The sequence below is a fragment of the Schistocerca serialis genome, chromosome 11 (genome assembly GCF_023864345.2).
Source record: "Schistocerca serialis cubense isolate TAMUIC-IGC-003099 chromosome 11, iqSchSeri2.2, whole genome shotgun sequence".
In the NCBI taxonomy this organism is placed as follows: Eukaryota; Metazoa; Arthropoda; class Insecta; order Orthoptera; family Acrididae; genus Schistocerca; species Schistocerca serialis.
In genome coordinates, this window is record NC_064648.1 from 176,152,835 (window position 1) to 176,167,587 (window position 14,753).

The window sequence follows — 14,753 nt, forward strand, 5'->3', positions numbered from 1 at the left end:
ATAACATGGAAAAAAAACTATAAAAAGAGGAGAAAGGAAGCCAATTTTTGTGGAATTTTGTACGTACCTCATATATACGAGGGTGAGTCAAATGAAAACCTTAAATTTGTAATAACAAATCAAAATTTCGTGCCGTTACCCTGTAAGTTGGTAAGCGTGCTACAAACAGCGTTCAGAATGGTCTGTAGGTGGCAGCATAGTGCAGATGCAAACATACCATCACATATCAGTATAAAGATGGCTGATCCACTTGTGTCTCGCACCAGGGAAGAACAGCGTTCTGTTATTCAGTTTTTTCGTAGTGAAGGTGTGAAACCTATTGAAATTCATCGACGAATGAAGGTTCACAGCAGCAAGTCTACGAATGGAGTAGGAAGTTCGCAAATGGTGTGACTTGAGTGGAAGACGCTCCTCGTCCAGGTCAGGCACAACGAGTTGTGACTCCACAGAACACTGCAGCAGTTGAAGACACAGTGAAGGAAAACCGCCGAGTGACACTGAATGACACTGCAGCATGTTTACTGATAAGTCACGGGTCAGCACACCACATTGTGCACGATGCGCTCCAGTTTAACAAAGTGTCTGCAAGATGGGTGCCACGGCAGCTGACTCCTGAAATGAGAGAACGACTTGTCGATGTTCGTGAAGAACTTCTTCGGCGCCTTGAACGAGAAGGTGATGGCTTCGTTGCAAGAATCGTTACTGGGGACGAAACCTGGGTTCACTGCCACCAACCGGAAACGAAGAGAGCGAGCAAGGAATGGCACCATTCCACATCACCAGATCCGAAGAAGTTTCGAACAGGACCATCAGCAGGGAAGGTTATGCTGACTCTGTTTTGGGACGAGAAAAGGCGTCATTTTGGAGCATTACATGCCTAGAGGGGCCACTGTCACCAGTGCATCGTACACAGATCTCCTAAAAAATCATCTGCAGCCTGCAGTCAAATCAAAGCGACGTGGATTGCTGTCAGCGGGTGTCCTTTTGCAACACGACAATGCGAGGCCCCACACTGCCCGTACAACAATTGCAGCAACCACAGACCTGCATTTTGAGTGTCTTCCTCATCCACCATACTCACCAGACCTTGCCCCAACTGATTTCCGTATGTTTGGACCACTCAGAGACGCAGTGGAAGGAAAGAAGTTTCGCTCTGATGAAGAGGTACGCCGCGCGGTGCACGAGTGGTTGCGAGGACTACCAAAAGAATTTTTTTTTTGTAAAGGAATTTATGCACTTTGTAAGCGCTGGGGGAGATTATGTTGAAAAGTGATACAGCTTTGTACCACTTCTGCACTATAAACAATATTTAAAAAAATATTTAAGGTTTTCATTTAACTCACCCTCGTATTTCCATTAATACGATGTTTCAAATAATGTAGTTTGTCTGTTGATATGCCATGTACCGTAGACAATATTTTATGTCCATTTGTGTGTCCTTAATGTATTCTTTTGTCACTGACTTATTTTATACATGACATCAACTAAGTCTGGCACGCCAGCAGTAAATGTTACGTGCCTAAGGTATGTGCTGTTGAGAGTCTTGAAGTCTCTGGATGAATATGTATCTGTAACAACAAATCACCAGCTGCTGTTGGTTACCATATTGTTGTACACAGAGCAAAGTTAAGAATACGATCTTAAAAGGTGTTAACTGTCGTGTGGATTCTTTCGTAAAATGGCAGAATATGGCTACTTTTTACTTGTAATTGACACTGATTTGAAAATGGCGTGAAATACAGATGCTACAAATGTAAGTAAGAACTAAAGTAATGTTTTATCTTAATGAGAGCTGTGCAAAGTGTTAGTTATATGTGCCTCTCTATGCAGACAATGTATTGCTTTTCCGTGTCGGTTTTACAGATGCTTGACAATGGCCCTTAGTCGACATTAGCTAATCGCACGATTAAATAAATATCGCATTACGGCCTACTATGGACTGTGTTTACATTTGTTAAGATGTTACTCTATTCTTCAGATCTTCTATGTCGGGCGGTAAAAAGGAGATGTACAACACCGTTACCTCCACTTACCCGACAAGGAAAAAAATATCGCATACCGTCACATCTGGCGATCTTGGAGGCCGAGAATGCAGGGCAGACTGTCACTGACAGACTGACATACATTTTTGTGTCTTGTGTGGTGCAGCCCCCTGCTGTAGGAAAAGGAAGTTGTAAGAATCCTCCGGAGGTTTTGGGAAAAGCCAGTTTGCAGCATTTGAAGATACCTCAATGATGGATGGGGCGCACGGGACCTCGAGACCCATTGCCCTGCCTGCATTCTCGGCCTCCAAAATTGCCAGACATGACTTCGAGTAACCTTTCTTTTTTTCTTCCCTTGTGCGGTTATGTCAAGAAAAGTGTTTTCTTCTCCCCTCTGTCTCGTGAGAAAGAAGAAGGGAAGAATAGAATAACAGGCACTGTAAGTTCTGTAAAAGCAGATAGATTGTGTAAAATTTATGACAAATTTAGCTATTGTCTATATGTTATTCATGCTGCTGCTGGCGCACATGTAGAGGATTTGTAAAATTGTGGCTAAAACTTTAAAGTTTTGTGAGTATTTTGCAATTCATTCCATGTTTGTAGTATGTTTTTATCAATAAATATGGAATTTCAAAATCGGGTCATTCTCTTTGAAACACCCTGCATTCTAATACTTTTAATCTAGAGTATAAAGTAATATACAGGGTGTTACAAAAAGGTACGGCCAAACTTTCAGGAAACATTCCTCACACACAAATAAAGAAAAGATGTTACGTGGATATGTGTCCGGAAACGCTTAATTTCCATGTTAGAACTCATTTTAGTTTCGTCAGTATGTTCTTCCACCTACGCTCAATGGAGCACGTTATCATGATTTCATACGGGATACTCTACCTGTGCTGCTAGAACATGTGCCTCTACAAGTACGACACAACATGTGGTTGATGCACGATGGAGATCCTGCACATTTCAGTCGAAGTGTTCGTACGCTTCTCAACAACAGATTCGGTGACCGACGGATTGGTAGAGGCGGACCAATTCTGTGGCCTCCACGCTCTCCAGGACCTCAACCCTCTTGACTTTCATTTATGGGGGCATTTGGAAGCTCTCGTCTACGCAACCCCGGTAGCAAATGTAGAGACTATTCGTGCTCGTATTGTGGACGGCTGTGATACAATACGCCATTCTCCAGGGCTGCATCAGCGCATCAGGGATTCCGTGCGACGGAGGGTGGATGGATGTATCCTCGCTAACGGAGGACATTTTGAACATTTCATGTAACAAAGTGTTTGAAGTCATGCTGGTACGTTCTGTTGCTGTGTGTTTCCATTCCATGATTATTGTGATTTGAAGAGAAGTAATAAAATGAGCTGTAACATGGAAAGTAAGCGTTTCCGGACACATGTCCACATAACATATTTTCTTTCTTTGTGTGTGAGGAATGTTTCGTGAAAGTTTGGCCGTACCTTTTTGTAACACCCTGTATAAGGTTTATTTGTCCACACCGTCTTAATGTATTTCGTTCTGCTTGTGTTTTTTGTCTAGATACATCTTTAGAAGTCCGGAGCTCGTGGTCTCGCGGTTGCGTTCTCGCTTTCCAAGCACGGGGTCCCGGGTTCGATTCCCGGCGGAGTCAGGGGTTTTCACCTGCCTCGAGATGACTGGGTGTTTGTGTTGTCCTCATCATTTCATCATCATCCAGGAAAGTGGCGAAATCGGGCTGAGCGCAGGTTGGGAAATTGTACGGGCACTGATAACCGTCCCACAAACCTAAACATCATCATCATCATCCTATCTTTAGAACAACAATGTTTGTGTAGTTAACACCTCACTGCTGTTCTGTGGACTAACTGTTTAGAGTTAAGTTGTTTGAGGATGGCCTAGAAAGTCAAAAGCCAGTTTAGAGTGGATGAAAAGATAAATGATGTTGTGGAACATCAATATCGTGTATTTTAGTTTGTAAGTAAGAAAGTGTTATTCAGTGTGAAAATGTGCTAGCATTCATGCAGTAATGGTTTCCAGGCAAAAAGTCCTTTTCAAATCAGGTGGTCACGATTTCCTCTTCCCCACTCTCTGAATGCTTCTTAGTGCTGTGTCATAAAATAAGTAATCATTTTTTCTGAGAAAAGGATATAAGTTGGTACTTACTGAAGTGGATGTAGATGTATTGATATTTCCTGTGTAAGTGTAAACTACAGCCGAGAGCTGTCACGATTGCAGTGGGTCGACCCACCTCACCGGCCTAAAACGACTGACGCCGGGCCAGCGGCGGGAGCGGACGGCACACGACCCCGCGCCCACCCACGCGTCCGAGGCCTCGACGAAAGGCCGAGGGCGGCGCGCGTGCGACCCGGAGCCGGGCAGACGGGTGCGGCAGGAGGCGACGTCGGAACGGCCCCGCGCGTACCTGGCTCTACTTCGCGCGGCCGTGGCCGCCGTCACGAAGTCCGACTGCTGCCGCTACACCTGTTTCTACTGCGAGAGCCGGTGAGTGGCCAGGTCGCTAGTCGACTCGCGTATTCCGTGTGCCGTGTGTGGGGTACGTGGCTGTCATCCGCATCTTGAAGTAGTGGGAACTGCAGTGTGAATCCTGACTTCACTGTTTGTGGTTTAGAATACACTCCTGGAAATGGAAAAAAGAACACATTGACACCGGTGTGTCAGACCCACCGTACTTGCTCCAGACACTGCGAGAGGGCTGTACAAGCAATGATTACACGCACGGCACAGCGGACACACCAGGAACCGCGGTGTTGGCCGTCGAATGGCGCTAGCTGCGCAGCATTTGTGCACCGCCGCCGTCAGTGTCAGCCAGTTTGCCGTGGCATACGGAGCTCCATCGCAGTCTTTAACACTGGTAGCATGCCGCGACAGCGTGGACGTGAACCGTATGTGCAGTTGACGGACTTTGAGCGAGGGCGTATAGTGGGCATGCGGGAGGCCGGGTGGACGTACCGCCGAATTGCTCAACACGTGGGGCGTGAGGTCTCCACAGTACATCGATGTTGTCGCCAGTGGTCGGCGGAAGGTGCACGTGCCCGTCGACCTGGGACCGGACCGCAGCGATGCACGGATGCACGCCAAGACCGTAGGATCCTACGCAGTGCCGTAGGGGACCGCACCGCCACTTCCCAGCAAATTAGGGACACTGTTGCTCCTGGGGTATCGGCGAGGACCATTCGCAACCGTCTCCATGAAGCTGGGCTACGGTCCCGCACACCGTTAGGCCGTCTTCCGCTCACGCCCCAACATCGTGCAGCCCGCCTCCAGTGGTGTCGCGACAGGCGTGAATGGAGGGACGAATGGAGACGTGTCGTCTTCAGCGATGAGAGTCGCTTCTGCCTTGGTGCCAATGATGGTCGTATGCGTGTTTGGCGCCGTGCAGGTGAGCGCCACAATCAGGACTGCATACGACCGAGGCACACAGGGCCAACACCCGGCATCATGGTGTGGGGAGCGATCTCCTACACTGGCCGTACACCACTGGTGATCGTCGAGGGGACACTGAATAGTGCACGGTACATCCAAACCGTCATCGAACCCATCGTTCTACCATTCCTAGACCGGCAAGGGAACTTGCTGTTCCAACAGGACAATGCACGTCCGCATGTATCCCGTGCCACCCAACGTGCTCTAGAAGGTGTAAGTCAACTACCCTGGCCAGCAAGATCTCCGGATCTGTCCCCCATTGAGCATGTTTGGGACTGGATGAAGCGTCGTCTCACGCCGTCTGCACGTCCAGCACGAACGCTGGTCCAACTGAGGCGCCAGGTGGAAATGGCATGGCAAGCCGTTCCACAGGACTACATCCAGCATCTCTACGATCGTCTCCATGGGAGAATAGCAGCCTGCATTGCTGCGAAAGGTGGATATACACTGTACTAGTGCCGACATTGTGCATGCTCTGTTGCCTGTGTCTATGTGCCTGTGGTTCTGTCAGTGTGATCATGTGATGTATCTGACCCCAGGAATGTGTCAATAAAGTTTCCCCTTCCTGGGACAATGAATTCACGGTGTTCTTATTTCAATTTCCAGGAGTGTATTTCCTGAGTGTTTTTCTGTAGGGGGTGCGTTATTGCAAGTGGCTCGTTACAGGGTAATTGCACTTCACTTCATTTCTTATCTCCATTTATCATTGTACCTGTATGCCACTGTACTGATGGCAGTGCAGGTGTCAACAGTACGGGCTGTGTATCGTTCGGAGGCAAACCTGTCCAATCCGTTCGCAGTACTTAGTGTCGATGGTAATAACACCCACTTTACTCATTACCCACAAGCTAGCACTGACCGTTGCTCAGTTCTGTCACGGGTTTGCTTTTCCGTCAGTACTAGTTGCACAGCAACGTGGATAGGTTTACCGGCGGAGTGTCGGTCGATATGCACCTTGTGTACGGTTTCAGTGAATGCAGTGGAAGAGTGGTGCAGCAGTGCTGTGGTGAGCCGTTCGTGCAGCGGTGCCTACCACGTCACGCCTCTTTTGCACAGTTTGAGAGATACTGCATTACCCACTGTTCTGTGTCGTACATTTTGGTGCAGAAACAAAGCAAAGGTACCTTTCGTTGCAAGCTGAGTGAATCAGAATTGCGTTTTTACTAGAGCCATAAAATGTAGCATCTATTTTTTGCAAAACTTGCATTTGTTTCTTTGCAAAACTCGCATCTGTTTTTTTTTTTTCAGAACTCGCATCTGATTCTTTTCCAAAACTCGCATCTGTTGGTTTTTCTTTGTTTTGTTTTTTTTGTTTGCAAAACTCACATCTGTTCTTTGCAAAACTCGTTTCTGTTTTGTGACCAAATTGGCGTCTGTTTTGTGACCAAATTGGCGTCTGTTTTCTGACAGAATTAGCGTCTATCTCTTGCCAAAATTTGTATCTATTCCTTGTCAAAATTTGTATCTATTCTTTGGCAAAATTTGTATCTATTCTTTGGCAAAATTTGTATATATTCTTTGGCAAAATTTGTATATATTCTTTGGCAAAATTTGTGTCTCTTCTTTGGCAAAATTTGTGTCTCTTCTTTGGCAAAATGGCATCCCTTCTTTGGCAAAATTGGTATCCCTTGTTTGGCAAAATTGGCATCCCTTCTTTTGCAGATTTTCCATCTGTTTTTTGAAAAGTTCGTGTCTATTTTTGTCAAAATTGACATCTACTTGTGTTGTTTATAAATGATTAGATGCACAAATTTAAAAGCTTGTCAAGCTACATGAGTGAAGACAAACATAGCCTGCATTCTTTGCAATTGACCATTTAAAAAAAGCAGTGCTCATTAGGAATGTTTTGATTGGAGTGTTTTGTTTTGCAAGAACTTAAACAGCTTTTTTTTCCTCCCTGATATGGCTTCAGTAGTTTTCATTTGGCTTCATTTAAGCATTCAACAAATGACTGTTCTATTGAAATGAGTAGCATTTTCCCACCACTGAACTGAATGTTCCAGTTTGACGGTTACAAAATCTGCAAAATATTAAGTTTGTCCTTTCATAGGCATTTATAGCTTTGTGATCCACGCTTGACAATGCTACAGATAGTACCCTTATTTAACATTAGGGAAAGAATTTCGATGCTGTCGAAAATAGTGTCATTTTGTTTTCCGACCACTGTAGTGCAGAGTGTGGGTGCTATATGGTGGCAGATGGCTGCAAATGTAAACAAACTTGAATTTTGACCACCAGAGGGGAGGGGAGCGTGCGGGGAAATGAGTCCCACCCTACACCTTGTTCTGCGAAAGCAGAACAGATACACGGATCACCGATCTTTTCTGGTGTTGTAAGTGCCACACTGAAAATGCGTGATAGTCTGGGCTTAACAACTTCACTGATTTCAAAATGAGAGAGGAAAACAACAGGCAACGCACAACACAAAGCTATCGGGAACAGCTACATCTCGATTGCTTGTTGAGCGTTGGAGAATATTGTTAGCAAATTTGTTCAGACACAACCTCTAGTGGTATTTGAAGCAACCATAGGTCAAAACATCCACCACCTCGTTTCTACATTACAGTGTGTGCATTATACCAGCTTTTGAAGTTAAGCTAACAAACATACGCGCGTGTTTCTTTGATGCAAAATGCTAGGTCCAAGGGTTGAGGACTGCGTTGCATTATGCGGCGTGTATTTTAAATAAAGCATTCAAATACCCACAGCTGTCATGCCAACAGAGCATCGAGTGGATCCATACATTGTGTTTGTGCACTTCTTGTTTTGCAAACGGGTTGTTATGCACATTAACTTTCCAAATAGGGCTTCGCCAGGTGACGTACGATACCAGTTACTGAAATTCGGTTACATTTTCGATATTTATATGCAGAAAATAAAGCTGTTTCAAACTATCACTGATAAAATAGTTCATCTGATCACAATTAATTATGAAAAAGTTTCTATTAAGTAATTTTTTGTTTTTGCATTTTGAAGCGTCTATTTTGAATTTATTGCAAAATGCAAATTTTTCCAGTCCCTAAATATTTATAGTGAGCCATCAGACACAATGGCCCCCTTACACCAAAATACTCAGAAAATGTCCCTGAAAATTTTGTCAGTTGAGTTGAGATTGACCTGTATAGCTAGGTTGTCTAAACCGCTAGTCTTTCCTCAGGGAGGGGAGAGGTTGGGGAGGGTCATAAGTAAAGTAGGAGCAGGCTGCTCAGTCCACGGTCCGTTAGCCTTGATGACAGCTTCCACTCTCGCAGGCGTACGTTCAATCAGGTGCTGGAAGGTTTTTTTGGGGAATGGCCGCCTATTCTCCACGGAGTCCTGCCCTGAGGGTGTCGGTCGGTGAGGCCTGGCACGAAGTCGGCGTTCCAAAACATCCCGAAGGTGTTCTGTAGGATTCAGGTCAGGACTCTGTGCAGGCCAATCCGTGTAACCACTCCGCGAAAGGCCATCCATTATGAACAGGTACTCGATTGTTTTGAAAGATGCAATTGCCATCCTCGAATTGCTCTTCAGCAGTGGGAAGCAAGAAGGTGCTTAAAACATCAGTGTAAACCTGTCCTGTGATAGTGCCATGCAAAACAGCAAGGGGTGCAAGCCCCCGCCATGAAAAACACAACCACACCGTATCACTACCGTCTCTGAATTTTACTGTTGTCTCTACACATGCTGGCAGATGACTTTCACCGGGCATTCGCCATACCCACATCCTGCCACCGGAACGCCACATTGTGTACCGTGATTCGTCACTCCACACAATGTTTTTCCATTGTTCCACTGTTCAATTGTCGAATGTTTACACTCCTTGCACCAGGCGAGGTGTCGTTTGGCTTTTAGCAGCATGATTTGTGGCTTATGAGCAGCCGCTCAGCTGTGAAATCCAAGTTTTCTCACCTCCCGCCTAACTGTCATAGTACTTGCAGTGGACCCTGATGCAGTTTGGAATTCCTGTGTGATGGTCTGGATAGATGTCTGCCTGTTACACATTACGACCCTCTTCAACTGTCGGCGGTCTGTGTCAGTCAACAGACGAGGTCGGCCTATACGCTTTTGTGCTGTACGTGTCCCTTCACGTTTCCACTTCACTATCATATCAGATACTGTGGACCTAGGGATGTTTAGGAGTGTGGAAATCTCGCACACAGACATATGACACAAGTGACACCCAATGATCTGACCACATTAGAAGTCCGTGAGTTCTGTGGAGTGCCCCATTCTGCTCTCTGACGATGTCTAATGATTACTGAGGTCGCTGATATGGAGTAGGTGGCAGTAGGTGGCATCACAAAGCACGTAATATCAAAAACATATGTTTTTGGGAGTCTCCGGATACTTTTGGTCACATAGTGTATGTTCCGCATCTCCTCCTAAATCACCGCACTGATTTTAACTGAACTTGAGTCACTGAATGTATGTGCAAAAATATGTCATTGGGCTATGCAAAGTTTCAGGAGGCATGAAGTTGTAAACACCGGGATGTGTGAAAAACTGCTACATCATGCCCGTTGTTTTAATTTATTACTTCTTTCCTTCTAACTGAATATAGAGAGAGATGTGCTAGTGCGTCTGGAAAGAACCACTGTGGGCGTGATCATTACCTCTGTCTCCAAGGGGCGAGGGTTAAAAAATGTCGTAGCTCGTGATGATCAGACAGACAGACTGCATTCATCCAGTATTTGAGACTGTGAGCACTTACTGACCTGCAACCAACTTTACACGTCATTTGAAACTTTTACCAAACATTTTCTTGCTGGCATTCTTCACAAGATGATGAGAGGAACAAAGTTTTGCACTTGCTACATTTTCACTGTTCTTGCAGGAAAACCGCTACGTCAGATACGGCATTTTAATTTATTGCTTCTTTAGTACTTACTCTACTAGCAACGCATTTTGCAGAGAGTATTCTTGTATACCACCGAATGTACTTGCAAAAATATATCATTGGCCGCCCATAGTTCGAGAGTTATAAATAACTGCCACATTGTGCATGGTGTTTTAATTTGTTACTCCTTTACTACTAACTCTATACATATGTGAGATGTATGTCTCTGGGCAAAGCCATGAATATAAAACCCCTTCTAAACCCGTGGATCGATTTCAGCCAAATTTGGCAATCTGGAAAGAAATAGTGTGTGGCTAAGAACCAGCAACCTCCTATGGGAGTGGGGGTGACAATGGGGAGAAGGGAGGGAGGAGAAGATGGGAAGGCAGACAGAGGGAGCCAGGACATGGACAGACATGGGGAAAGGGAGGAGTTAAATTCACAGGAGAGTGGAATAAATACAGACCCGGGCTGTGCCGGGACCTCGGCTAACTGTATCTAATATTTTAGTCTTTCCATTTTTTCAAAAATTGCTGTACTATGGAGGTTAATCTGCAAACTGAACAATCCACATACAGATAATCAGGAGATTGTTGTAATTATAACAAGAATTACAACACAGTCACTGTGTTTCACTAAGACAAAATGCCAAGACTTCATAAGGAAAATTTTCATATTATTGTTATTATTATTATTACAAATTTGGACACGTGGTGTACAAGGATCATTCAATAATTGGAGAGACAAACTGATCTGCGGAAAAAAAACTGTTAGCAGGGCAAGTTTGGTACTTTTATGGATTTAAGTTGTCATCATTGGGATGAGCCCTGATCAGCTGATGTGTCAATATTGTTTTGTTTATAACCTTGAAAATACATTTCTACATCTATATCCATACTCTGCAAGCCACCTGGCGGTGTGTGGCGGAGGGTACTTTGAGTACCTCTATCAGTTCTCCCTTCTATTCCAGTCTCATATTGTTCTTGGAAAGAAAGATTGTCGGTATGCCTCTGTGTGGGCTCTAATCTCTATGAGTTTATCCTCACGGTCTCTTTGCGAGATATACGTAGGAGGGAGCAATATACTGCTCGACTCCTCGCTGAAGGTATGTTCTCGAAACTTCAACAAAAGCCCGTAACGAGCTACTGAGCGTCTCTCCTGCAGAGTCTTCCACTGGAGTTTATCAATCATCTCCGTAACGCTTTCGTGATTACTAAATGATCCTGTAACGAAGCCCACTGCTCTCCATTGGATCTTCTCTATCGACCCTATCTGGTACGGATCCCACACTGGTGAGCAATATTCGAGCAGTGGGTGAACAAGTGTACTGTAACCTACTTCCTTTCTTTTTGGACTGCATTTCCTTAGGATTCTTCCAATGAATCTCAGTCTGGCATCTGCTTTACCGACGATCAACTTTATATGATCATTACATTTTAAATCACTCCTAATGCCTACTCCCAGATAATTTATGGAATTAACTGCTTCCAGTTCCTGACCTGCTATATTGTTGCTAAATGATATGGGATCTTTCTTTCTGTGTACTCGCAGCACATTACACTTGTCTACATTGAGATTCAATTGCCATTCCCTGCACCATGCGTCAATTCGCTGCAGATCCTCCTGAATTTCAGTACAATTTTCCATTGTTACAACCTCTCGATATACCACAGCATCAACCGCAAAAAGCCTCAGTGAACTTCCTACGTTACCCACAAGGTCATTTATGTATACTGTGAATAGCAACGGTCCTATGACACTCCCCTGCAGCATACCTGAAATCACTCTTACTTTGGAAGACTCCTCTCCATTGAGAATGACAAGATGACAAGTCCGCTTGAACATCCACCTTAGTTGAAAAATGCTCTGTTATTCGTTTTTTACTTGCTGATGACGAGAAACAGTGAATACATACTGTAGAATGTCTAAAGCTTATGGTGAAGGTTGCATGAAGTGTGCAAATTTTTACAAGTGGGTGGGGCAGTTCAAAAATGGTCGCGACTCAGTGACTGACGAACACCATTCTGGTCGACCAGTAGCAGTTTCAACTCCCTCACTTGAAAGTCGAATTGATGACATTATTCGTGTGGACCGCAGTGTGATTGTGGACATGATATTTGATAAGGCTCAAGTTAGTGCTGGTGCAGTTCATAACATTATCTGTAACAACCTGAACGACCGCAAAACATGTGCAAGATGGGTCCCAAAGGAGCTGATGCGGCTAAACAAGGAAACAAGGTTGAGAGTGTGTACAGAGCGAAAGGATCGTTATGAAAGAGAAGAGATGAGTACATCCTCAACAAAATTTTAACTTGCGGTGAAACTTAGATTCACTATTATGTGCCAGAATCAAAAAGACAATGCGTGGAGTGGAAGCACACCAACCCACCTGTGCAGGAAAAATTCAAAACACAAGCATCAGCAGGAAGAGTCATGTTGACGGTGTTTTGGGACGCTGAAGGTCCAGTTTTTTTTTATTATCTCAAAGAGCAGTGTATAATGAACAGCCAATATTACTCCTATTTGCTTTCGAACAAGGTGAAGCCAGCCACGAGGGAGAGATGTCGTGGATCTCAGAAGAGAGGTGTGATTCTCCAGCAAAACAACGCACATCCTCGTATTGCTCAACTAACCCGTGAAACCGTCGACAAAATGGACTGGGAAGTACTGCCTCATCCCCCTTGTAGTCCTGATTTAGCACCTGGTGATTTCCATTTGTCTGGTGCACTGAAGGAGGCATTACATGGGAAGAGGTTCCAGGACAACAAGGACGTGGAAAAGTTTGTGGGAAATTGGTTCAAACATCAAGATAAAGAGTTATTTGCAGCCAGAATAAAAAATCTTGTAGCCCGTTGGGACAAGTGGATAAATGTTCAAGGGGATTATGTTGAAAAGTAGGAAAAGTATTGTTTTGTAAAAATAAATGCTTTTTTCTCGAGATCAATTTGTCTCTTTAATTATTGAATGACCCTCATATTATATGATATTGCCTGTGTTGTGAATCAGTTTGAAGCAGAAGCATGGAAATTATAGCTTAATAAACATGTACAGTAGTAATAGCATGGTGCCAGCAGCTTTCAGCTGTAACTATTGTATTTATACCATTTCTTGCAGAAGTCATAAATTTGATGATTGCATGCAAATTAAATAAACAGAAAAAAAAGTAACAGCACTCTCTGCATGTCTCTTAGGTTCAAATACATGGGAACTCGGAGCACACACATGGAGCGCGTGCACAAGAACCAGATCATCTCATCCAAGTCGAAGTGGAGCTCAGAGCAGGCAGAACTGAGGCATTACCCAGATGATGCGTCCACCGGCGAAGACTGTCACCACAGTGAGTGCCTCTCCTGTGCTTCCTTTCTTCTTCTTCTTCTGCTCTCTCTCTCTCTCTCTCTCTCTCTCTCTCTCTCTCTCTTTCTCTCTTTCGGTCATCAACTGTCACGATCAGTTTGATGGAGCTCTTGTTGCTATCGCTTCTTTCCATTACCATCTTCATTTTGGTGCAGCTGCTCGGTCCTAAATCAACAATGACCTGCCCCAGCAATTCCTTTGCTTTACAATCCTTTCAGCTACAGTTATCTTTCCCCTATATAGGATGTAGCAAAAAAAAAAAAAAAAAAATCATCCAATTTGGCACGTCTACATTTCTGAAACTAGTAAACATATACGAGGGCTGTTTTTTTTTTCAACCTCCGATTGGCTGTAAATAAAAGAAAAATGTACAGAAAATAATAATTTTATTACCAAAAGTACAGTAAAGTCATAACTTATTTTTCTACATAATCGCCAAAATGATTGAGGCACTTGTCATACCGTGACACAAGCTTTTCGATGTCTTCCTCGAAGAATGTTGCCACCAGTGAGAACAGACAAGTCTTGACGGTGTCCTGAAGTTCTTCGTTAGTAGGGAAGCGCTACCCACCTAACCGTGACTTCAGTTCTCGGAACAGGTGACAATCACTTGGTGCTAGGTCCGGGCTGTACGGTTGATGTTCAAAAACTTCCCATTTAAACTTTTTGAGGAGGTCTTTTGTCATGTCGGCACTGTGTGGTCGGGCGTCGTCGCGGATCAAAACAATGCCAGATGCAAGCATTCCTCTGCATTTGTTTCAAATGGCTCTGCGGAGACGATGTAAAGTTTCACAATAAACTTCCTCGGTTATCGTCATAACTTGCTCCGTTAAGTCCACCAGCAGTACTCCTTTATGGTCCCAAAACACAGTGGCCATTGTTTTTCTTATCTTCAGTGAATATTTAAACTTTTTTGGCTTGCTTGGGGAAGCTGTGTGCATCCTCTGCTTTGATTGTTCCTTTGTTTCATGAGTGTCATAGAGGACCCACATTCCATCGCCAGTAACAATCGACTTCAAAAAAACGTTTCTCTCATTGGCATATTGTGTGAGAAACAATAATACTGATGCCATCCTTTGCATTTTGTGGTCGGTACTCAGCATTTGTGGGATCCAGCGTGCACACAGCCTGGGTCTTGAGTCACAATTGTGTACAAAGCAGACCTCGAAATG

At 44.4% G+C, this 14,753-nt stretch overlaps 1 protein-coding gene across 1 annotated transcript in view; it reads left to right on the plus strand.

Annotated features, from left to right (window-relative positions):
- Window positions 1-2,234: 2,234 nt before the first annotated feature.
- The window catches only part of LOC126426615 (uncharacterized), a 79,706-nt gene continuing 67,187 nt past the window's right edge, over window positions 2,235-14,753 (plus strand). Inside the window, exons 1-3 of the mRNA XM_050088505.1 lie at window positions 2,235-2,314; window positions 4,203-4,469; window positions 13,419-13,564. Coding sequence (XP_049944462.1) covers window positions 2,235-2,314; window positions 4,203-4,469; window positions 13,419-13,564 — 493 coding nt within the window. The remainder of the gene's footprint in view (window positions 2,315-4,202; window positions 4,470-13,418; window positions 13,565-14,753) is intronic.